The sequence below is a fragment of the Leiobunum rupestre genome, chromosome 3 (genome assembly GCF_980474605.1).
Source record: "Leiobunum rupestre chromosome 3, qqLeiRupe1.1.hap1, whole genome shotgun sequence".
NCBI classification, from domain to species: domain Eukaryota; kingdom Metazoa; phylum Arthropoda; class Arachnida; order Opiliones; family Sclerosomatidae; genus Leiobunum; species Leiobunum rupestre.
Genome location: NC_143386.1, coordinates 18,421,913 through 18,432,971, shown reverse-complemented (window position 1 = coordinate 18,432,971; position 11,059 = coordinate 18,421,913). Strand labels below are relative to the sequence as shown.

The following is an 11,059-nucleotide window of genomic DNA, read 5'->3' as shown; positions in this document are numbered from 1 at the left end:
AGCGGGTAGTGTAAAAAGAACTCAGCGTTTGGTTTCTCCTTCACAAAAAAAAACATGAAGTCACAATTTTAAAATATAAATAAAAACACAACTAAACAATCTACTTTTCTCATCGTTCGTAAATTATTTTCTTTCATACGTAATAATTGTACAGTTCCTCTATTTCCTTGTCAATTAGATCGGTACGTCCACTATTGTTAATCCAGATAATACCCTTGTAATAAACTTACGTGGATTTCAGAGCAGCCTATAGAACTATTACAAAATTGTATTTTGAGTAACCTTTCTTTTTCTTTTGGAAACTCGAAAAACCAAACTCCAATTTGTTAAACCTTGGCATTTTTACAGGATTTATAAACGCAATACTGTGTAGTTCGAGTCGAAGGCTTTTACCCATTTTAAAATTTACGAAGAAACTCATCCATTTAAGTTTAAACTACTTTATTTAATCATGACATATTTTAGTTATAAATAAATCTAACAACTAATACGATCTACAATTTTCAAAACATACGCTACCACCTTTTTAAACTCGGGTAATGATTTAGCTCATAAAAATAATCAACTGAAAGTCTCGAAGTTTTTTATTATTGTTGTTATATTTTGAATCTCTAAGCTTTGCGTCTAAACGAAACTTTCATTAAAAAATTATATTGGACTTGAGCTAAATAAAAGAGCAAAAGAAACTAATTTTTCATGCGATTAAATGTTCTTATTAAGAAAATTAGTTTTGTAATAATTTTATTAACATAAAAATCAAGAAGTTGTAAATTTTAAAACTAAAACGACGTTTCTTGCGGTTTGATAGCGTCATTCCAAATTAAGGTCGGATAGATAATTTGCCAACCTTTTCTTGGATAGAACATTCCACCAACTTAGGGTATATCCATCATACTCAAGGCTCGGCAATAAATTGATTTGTTAGATAATACGGTAGGCCAATATCGAATTCTTAGGTAGGAAAAAAAACGTTTTAAGGTCGGCCAACTAAAGATCTACTGGTGGATAATTTGTAGATTGGAAAAATTCCAATAGTTGGGCCGACTAAGAAATTACCCACAAATTATTAGTCGCAAAAGAGGGCAATATGATGTCGGCCAGTTTGTGTGACTTTTAGTACTTGGGCCAACCATGGCGCGGTTAGGACAACCCGATTTAACACCAAGTATTAGCTAGACACAACCCCCTGACCCTACAAAAATCGTAGAGTTCGGGCCGACTTCTTTGTGCTACATGGGTAGTTTTACCATTGTGACACACAATCATAAGGGATTTGTGTTTCACCACCGCCACAGGTGTTCGCACGATTTATCGTGGTTCGTAAGAGGAAAAAAACATATGCGGCGTCTGTTGTGAAATCGCTGCCCCACTGATTAGAGTATCGATCATAGTTTGTTTTTTCAAAATCTTTATTCAAGGTTCTCCGAGTAAGTTATTTGGAAGTTTTATAAAATACATTTCTTACATTTCTAGTTTTTATCTTGGAAGCCGTCTCGCTGTTGTTGTGAGTGATCCTGATATCATCCAGCAAATTGCAACGAAAAACAGTTTTACAGGAAGACCCAGTGACGTCCAGTTTATACCTGGGAAAACAAGTAATATTTGTTATAATTCAAAAAGCAATATTCGAAACCATTTCATTGATATAAATTTAAATTGACGGGTCGTAATGGCTTTTCCCGCACTTTAAATTGTTCTCGGAAGTGTAGTCAACTATCGGTCGAGATATTTATCTGTTTCGATAAGAAAATTAGCCAAAGGGCTAGTTTTCTCAAATTTGTGATGGGCTTCTATGAAATGCTTAAGGAATCTTCTAAATATCTGGTCGTTCGTATCTGCAACGGATCAAATGTAAATCTCCAGAAAAGAGACGCGACTTAAACATTTCGCAAGATTTATTAATTAAAAAATTGACTTCACAAACAAAACATTTAGACAATCATTAGTCTTTGAAAGTCTTTCAATATAAGTGGATTTGACTTTTACAAAACAATTATAGTAGGTTGATATTATTGGTTAAAGATACTTAATTTTAAATTTAAAAGGGATTAAGAATTTCATGTTTCAAAATTTTGTAAGGTTTATTTAGTAACGTAGATCAAGAGTTGATAAACTCTTTTGAAGCGCAACTCAGTAAGAAGCTCTGCCCTCTCATTGTGCAAACGAACAAAAATTCCTAAAAAGGGAGTGAGCTTGATGAATATTTTACTTTCAAAACTGTGATGACTGTGGGTGGATAAAAAAATTCGCGACTAGCGTACGAGGAAAAGACTAACGTGAAATACATAGCTGGTGACAATCGTACCCGAAATCCCTTCTAAGCAAACACCGTCGTCAATTGGCCATGATGCTATGGCACTCAAATTAAGTAGTAGGCGAACCGAAATTCATCACATTTATTTAAGCGAAAAGCACGCGAATCTATCAAAATAATAAGAATATAACTGCGCTCAATACTTGAACCGGGGCTCATTCGACTTTTCTTCACTTTCAAAATATGTTTTACTCACACTCTCTCCCGTCAACCGCAGACGGAACACTTCCTTCGAAAGCGACCCAATTTCGAAACAAAAATCCACTTTCAGAGCACCGCGACGCCCCGAACAACAAAAATTAAGGTCGTGGGAAAATCCTTAAAGTACGAGGAACAGCGAGAATGTCGAGAAAAGTTTTAAAATGGCTCCGCTCGGCAACTCATCATATCCAAGAGGTGCGAGTATTTAATTCTATAAAGATTCAATTTATCTCTATTCGGATGATATGAGGAAATGATTTTCACTAGTTAATAATTAAAACGTTGACACTTTGGCCGGGTTTGATGATGTTTCGCCTAAAATGTTAAATGACCAAATAGTTTTGACAATATTCTGATCGTATACCGATATTATTGATGGGTTCCAACAACATGGCTGCAAAGTCACACTTTGAAAAGGTAAGAGTTACTTTCCAACCCACAAAGACTGGACTGGCAACACAGTTTTTGAAACCAGGGGTAAAATTGTTTGGTTCGCGGAAGGCTCCAAGACTCACTCAGGGGTGGGAGCTGGAGTTAACTGTTAGACTAAGAAGTTTAACTTCTTTGAGTGCTTTGGCGTTTTTGCTATGGATTTTAAGGCAGAGATTTTTGCCATCTGCTTCTGAGTAGCAAGACTTTTAAAATTTTCTTGGACAGTCAGGCTGTTCATAAGGCTCTTTTTTTTCAAAACTGGGCACCCATAATAAATACTCAACACTTAGCTATCGACGAAATAGTGACTTTAAGGATAATAATACTTTCGTAGCGTTTGTTAACTTCCACAGATTGATTTCAACCAGGGCTACTCTTGTACCTAATGAACCTTTTTATTTTTTTAAAATTCATTATCCTAAGCAACAACATTTTAATTATCAGTTATTATCACGAATGAATTTAGGTATCAAAGAATTCTGGGCCGTAGCTTAAGTCTCTGGTACCAGCCTCACAGCCAGTTGTATGTTTCGAGGCATTGACTCCTAGTTAAGCCCCTGTCCCTTTTAACCACGCCAGAATTACCAGGGTACCCATTTCCCCCCGCAATAATAAGATAAAAACTCATCTTTCTCTCCCGTCCCAAACCCCCCAGTGAGGCACCCCCTCCCCCTTTTTCCCTTGCGATAATTTCCGTGGTACCCTTTTCCCCAGAATCGAACCAGCCTAGTAAGGCACTCCTCCCCCCTTTTCCCCATGCCAAAATTACCAGGGTTCACTTAAAACTGGTCATTCTCTCTCGTCCCAACCCAACCCCCCGTGGAACACCCCTCCCCCCTTTTCCCATGCGAAAATAACCGGAGTACTCTTTTCACCCCGCGAAAATAACTAAAAAACTCGCCTTGCTCTCTCGTCACAAACCCCCCTGTACCCCTGTGAACACCCTGTATCCAATGGAAAATTTGATCCACCCTCATGACGAACAGAAAACTACGCTCGTCCTTGAGCCAAGACTTCCCTCTGTCCCACGGGCCGCTCTGTCTATAGTCGAACCACCTCAGTAACGAAGACAAAGGCAGTCTCGGTTTCCCTTTCTTCCGCGGGTCGCTTTCTCTTCGCCGCCCCGCCTTCGCCTTCGCCTTCCTTACTGACTTACCAAAACCTTGAACGACGACGACGAAGTGGTTTTTAGTTCCACATCGAGATATATATATCGAAGTGGGACTATTGATATGGACGGAATGCCGTTAAGTGTTGTTGTTTGTTTGTTTGGCGTGGAAAGCGACGACACGGTAGATGGATCCGCGAAAAATAATTTATTTATATTATTTATATTATTGGCGACACCGGGATGATTCGAAGCCAGATATCTGGCCGCGTAAACTCCAAAACCGACGCCTTTACCAACCTAGCCACGTCGTCCTATGCGGATCTCATGGTTGAACTTTTAGCCTTGAACACTTTTATAGTTTGTCCAGAGATTTTCCGCCTCCTCACGCTTGCCGTTACTTTCCGCCACTACCGACCAACCTCCTTAAAGGGAGGGTGACCGAAAAGACAACTTGTCTCATTCGATAGAACTCTTTGACGTGCACGCAGTGCCGTTAATTTCCGCCCCCTCCGACCAAGCTCCTTAAAAGGAGAGTGACCGAAAATCAAGTTGGTATCATTCGATAGAACTCTTTGACGTGCACGCAGTGCCGTTAATTTCCGCCCCCTCCGACCAACCCCCTTAAAAGAAGAGTGACCTAAAATCAAGTTGGTATCATTCAATAGAACACTTTGACGCGCACGCTGTACTGTTAATTTCCGCCCCTTCTGACCAACCCCCTTAAAGGGAGAGTGATAAAAAACAAGTTGGTCTTATTCGATATAAGCTAACACTTTGGCTAGGGATTTTGCAACAGGCCCTTAAGCTGTAAAGTATGCGACCAATGGGACAGAATCTCCAAATTGCCATATTCTTAGTACATAAATACATTCTTGCAATAATATTTATGCAGTTGTTAATTATCCATATTAAATATCTGCTCGAAGAAAATACCAATTTAATCACCGAGATAATATAATATTCGAAAATGACATATTCTATACATTTCTGTGCCTAAACTAGCCAAATATTTGATATAAATTTCCTAAAATAAACACATTTGAATCCCAGTTGAAGAATTTCTATAAATCATATTTCCACTAATTGTGTTCGTCGTGTTTTGCTTACCTATTACACCTTTGATACTTTCGGTCTATCTAACGATAGGAAATCACATGGCCTCAACAGCTTTTGTATTGGCTTGCCCACTCACGTATCCTGAGGGTGGGCGGTGCCCACTATTTAACATAAGATGGTAAATTATATATCAAAAAATAGGAAATCACATGGGCTAACAGCTTTTATATTGCTTTTCCCACCCTCGTATCCCGAGGGTGGGTGGCGCCCAAGTTTTAATCCTTCAACTTAGGATGGTATTTTATGTATCTAACGATGGGAAATCCCATGGACTCAACAGCTTCTTATTGGTTTGCCCACCCGCGTATCCTGAAGGTGGGCGGCATCCACTCTTTAACAAAGGATGGCAATTTATATATCAAACGATAGGAAATCATATGGCCTCAACAGTTTTTGTATTAGTTTGCCTACCTGTCTACTAAGGGTGTATGGGTTTACCCACCCGAATACGTCGATGTGGAGCTAATATTACGGCCTGGGCCGACTTGCTATGATATAAATTACGTGAAAATGGCGGTGGTGGTAACTTTGATTAGCCCAAATCGAGCAAAATGTGAATTTAATCCTAGTTCGATTGAATTATTTGTAAGAAATTCATTTACCGCTCATTCATTAAGGAATTTGAACACCAGTTTAGTTTTAAAGAATAGTCAAGAAGAAAGCTTTTCTATAATTATCTTGACAACTGGCCAAGTATATTTTCCTCGAGTTGCGTTGAAATATGAATATTGCACAGCAGACGAAATTTCTTTAAAATCATGTGAGCGTGGAGCTTTGAATCTCTGCAGTCAAACATTCTTGGGGTACTGAATTAACTCTTGCTATTATCTTTGACACATGTTTTAGCTTTGTATTAAGCAGGCCAAATTTGCTTGCGGTTTTTGTAAGATTTTTCTGAAGTCTGGGTCGCGTGTTCTGGCCGTTGATTGACTTCAATCGTTGACAGTTGACTCTCCTGGTACACATACAGGCGTTGCGCGACTTTCGTGCTCTCTCTTGAGAATGACGGATGTCTTCCGCGGCTTGGCCTTCACGCGGCTGGGTTGTTGAGTCAATTTCGGGGACTATTTCTTAAATAATGAACCTCTACGTTTCTACACCTTTTTTCCGCACACCACAGCAGAAAGCTGTTCTGGTGAGTGTAAGTGTTATTCCGTTTCGCAAAAACATTGCTTTAAAACATTTTGTTGGCGTCTCAGCACCACGAAAATGTAAGCGACCGTTCAGCCCGAGTAAACAATTTAGGCATTTTCAACCAACTACGTTTTTACGATATAAAGTTTATGCTATTAATAGGCTCTTACTACGATAAGAACACCATTTTTGGGACAAGGATAAAATATCTCGTTTTACTCACGCAAGTGCAAGAGTAGGAGCATTTCGTCGTGCGTTAGCCTTCATATTATCATACATGTATTCCGAAATTATTTTTATTCATAACTATAGTCGTAAAAAAACGCTTAAAGCTAACAGCTGAAATAGTAAAAAACAGATAAAACAGAGGTAAACGCAAGCATGAAAATTCTTAGGGAATACGATTATTTTAAAATGCTAAAACGAGTACTCAATTGAGGCTTTGATTTAGTTTGATAAAGTAAGTTCATTATAAACAGATTGTGCCACCACGGCAACTTCGACCTCGAAAATGTTTATACCCAAATATTCTTTAACCTTATTTTTCCAAAACAATTACATTGCTGTAATTGGAAAATTTAATCTCAGTTTATTTAATCTTCATTTTGTTCCAGTAACGATCGGGCCAAAAATTTTAAACTTTTAGAAATAGGGACATTTGGTTATGTAATTACCGCTTTCATTTTTTCGCTAAATAGTACAAACAGACAACACAAAGCATTTAAATTGTTTTCACACTTTCAATGTTTGTCACGTTTCAGATATATTCGAAAGTAGCGACAGCGTCTATTGGAAAGAGCATCGGCGATTTATCTCGCAGCTCATGTCAAGAACGTTGAGCGAAGGGCAAATGGACTGGGCCACTACAGTTCGAGATCAAGTCGCGGGATTCGTAAACACATTTCCAGATCATGAGGGAACTGCTCTTCTTTTAAATGATGTTTTTTTCTACGAAACCAATAGTTTATTTTGTAAATTCGTGGCCAACGTTTCGTTCGATCCAAACTCCATATTTGGAAAAAAACTTCATTCATTCCAGGAAATTGTTTTACCTTTTGAAATCCAAAAGAAGTTTAACTACCCATTACTGAAGATTGTTCAGCAAAGAATTAATTCCATTATTAAAAATGGAATTAAAGCTACGAAAGACCTTGAAGTGGAAGTAGAGTAAGTTATCAATAAGCTTATCAATTCTCTAACTTTTGTTTAATTGATAAATCAAATTTAATCACTTTATAATGTTTCTCATTAGACATTTCACACACGACCGCTGTTCGAATTAAAAGCATGCCCGTAGCGCCCCACAGGAGCCCACCTTGAAATGAATATAAGTTATTTTCCCGCAATTTCTTCTAAGAAGCGCTATAAGAAAGAAACGATAACCTCAGTTTCAGTAAACGCAGCGGATGTTGCTGCTAATTATTATCCTATATTGATGTAGGTCACGAAAGAAAAATTATACTTTTTTAAAACACGGAGAAAGGATATGAGATTGTATCTCGTGGTATTGTAGGGCTTCTCACTTTCAGTTAAGTATATTCGCAAACCTCGTCTATTGAAATAATATTTATCCTATTTATAAACACCAAAGCAAAAACTTACAAATGTTGAGCCCATATCTCTGAAACTAAGCGCTTTAGGACCAATGTTCAATAGACATATTTTACACTATATAACCCGTAAAACATGCCCGTGAGTTTTTCACATATTTGTACGTAACAATCTGTATATTAAAGGATAAAAAGTGAACTGTAAAGTTATTTGGTATCTCAGAAATTAAAGTTCTTACTCGGAATATATTGAGTTTTTGTCAAGAAAATTGTTTTCAAAAACTGTAGAAAGATTTTATTGAAGTTTAAAACAGCATTGAGCTAAAACGACAATAATTTTAATGCAGATGCTTTAAGATGTTTTTAAACAACATCTAACAATTAGCAAATTTATGAATGTGTTTTTAAAATTGATTTACGTTAACTCTTTCCACTATATTGTATAAATATTAGCATGTCTGAAAAAATTCTATCTCCTTCTCGTGTTGAGGTCAAATTTGACCATTTTGATCATCTCCGTAAATAGAAATTAAAACATTTTTGTTCTTAAAAAAATTAAAATAATAAATAATTCTGAAAAAGCATCCTTTTAAATTACAAATATTTTTCCATATGTTTCGTATGATTTTAAAATACAGGTATCTAGATTCTTAATAAGGAATAAACCGCATTTTATTTTTAGGCAAGAATTAGAAAGGCACGAGAATAACTTTGTAGAGGGTCACACCAGAGATCTTATGGACTTGTACATTCAGGAAAGCAGAAAAAAACATTTGAAAACGTTTACTAGTATGTAACAATAAAATTTTTTTTAATGGTGGTGGTTCCGATCTCCTGGCTTTTAAATTTAAAAAATGAGTTTTTTGTTAGGTATTAAACCCTGCATTTAGTGAATGCGTGAGGGAGCGGAAACCCCATTTATTACTTCTTCGCGAGAAGGTTTGAAGAACTTTATTGTGTTAATTGTTCCGTCAGAATTGTAAAGTTTTCACACTAAATCGCGGTCTTTGGAGGGATATAACCTATTTTAAACCAAAACATATTGGGTTACGTTTTGAAATTAAAATAAAAAGGAATATAGGCGTGCTGTCGTTATATCAACATTAAAAATTTCAATAATTGATATGACGCGCAGTTATAAAAGGTTGTAAGGAGACAAAGGCTTTGATAGAGTTACCATACATATACATTTATTCAGTCATTTAAAGTCCGAATAAAAATTTCCCAGTTTGGAATACTTTGACTATTACCACGAACTTGTTCATTTACAATTAAAATAAGGTTTGTACCGTTTGTTCGTAAATTGTATCATTAGTCGTAGTGGAAGGTCTTAGTTTCCCGATTACTTCTCGTCTCTCTGATTAGCCCGAAAATAGGCAATGCCGAAGCTACACGTTATTTTCTCACTACGTAATGATGGCAATACCATGAATTTACATATAAGGTCTAGCAATGGCGTATATTCGTCCATTTCTATTTTGGCGTGCTGAATTTAAAAGTTAAACTAAAAAATTAAACTTATCTCGTGCAGCGAGTCGCCAATTGATTTGATTAATTGTAAGTTGAATAACATTGTTTTATTTTGGAAATTTTAGGGGAATCTATCGTTACAAATATGACAGGACTAGTTGGTACAGTGGGTGAAACGGCGCAAAAAACTCTCGTATTGCTGTTTACAGCGTTGGCTCTTCACCAAAACAGTCAAGAGAAAATACACCAAGAAGTCATTTCCGTAGTGGGCAAAGACAGATTGCCCGAGTGGAGCGACAGACACAATCTACCCCAAATGCAAGCTTTCATCTTGGAGGTTTACCGTTACTATAACATTATATCGCTGCAAGATAACTTAATGTACGTTGAAATTATATATTTTATTTCTGAACACAGTGTTATTAAAACACGAAATCGAAACTGCGACACTTTGTATATTATTTATTTAATTGTTAAAACTTTCGCATTATTTTGCCGAAACGAGAGATAAAAAATTTAATCGTTAATTTGTGATAAGGCTAGTCTTTAAATATCAGTTATTTTCTAGATTCCAGTTACGAATGTCATTCTTCAAAGAAATTATCAATATTTCATGTAGACTTGAGAAACCCGAGATATTAATAGGCGAACATAATTGTGTCCCGCAATGAAGGTATAACGTGACACGAATCCCAAGGTTTTAAGGAATGACATTTTGCCTAGGTAGTAAACAAATTAGTATCGAATGGCAGAGCCCGTCAAATTGCGCTTGTAAATTTGCGTTAGCGTGAAAAAATTGTTCCAAAATTTAAAATAGAAAATGGATGCAATGTGGCGAAAATATTTTAAAGAATCATTTACTTTTAATTTCAAATTGGATAATAATCAGAAATAGATTAAACATTTATAATGCCACTTGACGAAATTATATTAAATGGCATTGCACATTAATAATCGAAAAATGTAATCTGTTTCATTAATCAGTATGATAAAATTTTAACGAGTCGAACGCTTCTGATATTTAATCGAGAAAGTCTACATTTTAAACTTATTATATTGATTAAAGGTGACGCTCGTTTCGTTAAGGCTTGAGCGCGTCCTTCGGAGGGCTATACCCTTTACATTTCATTTCATACACGAATTTATCTGATTAAAGCGATTACGAAATTACTACCGGTTAAATTGAAGGATGATAACTGAGCGATTACAAAAAGATAACGGGTAAAGCAGATCGATTATAGAAAGTTAACGGTGATAAAATATTATTCAATGTTCAAAATCGTTTAGTTTCCAATTACAAGGAGAAATAAGGATTTAACGCCCACCCCAGAATTGGAGTTGACGACGGAACTTTGTCCACTTCTCCCTTCTTTTTCTGAAAAAACGAAATACCACCTCTCCAGCAATGACATTTCGGGCAAGCAAACGATAATCAATTTGTTCAATTCAATCATAGAGCACTGGAAGATGAAAGGATTGGAAACTACGACATCCCAAAAGGTTCTAACGTTCTGCTGTTGTTCGCGTCGATCCGCGAAAGTAAGGAATTATATGGAGATCCCGAAGTGTTCAGACCCGAGAGATTTATTACTGAAGATGGCCAGAAATTGAATTCCCTCGCTGATTACTCGCTCGTTTTTGGACTCGGTAAGTAGACTCACGGATCTTTAATAAAACCGGTTGTGAGACATAATTTATTTAGTGGAGACGGTGTCAACTAAATTTATCCAG

The 11,059-nt window shown here is 36.5% G+C and overlaps 1 protein-coding gene across 1 annotated transcript; it reads left to right on the top strand.

The window, feature by feature from the left end:
- The first annotated feature begins 7,131 nt into the window (after positions 1 to 7,131).
- Positions 7,132 to 9,754, top strand: LOC149949739 (cytochrome P450 1A1-like). The gene is made up of 4 exons (XM_090169480.1): positions 7,132 to 7,475; positions 8,541 to 8,647; positions 9,454 to 9,665; positions 9,746 to 9,754. Exons 1-4 carry the CDS (start codon positions 7,132 to 7,134, stop codon positions 9,752 to 9,754), a joined length of 672 nt encoding a protein of 223 aa, XP_090025606.1.
- Positions 9,755 to 11,059: the final 1,305 nt, after the last annotated feature.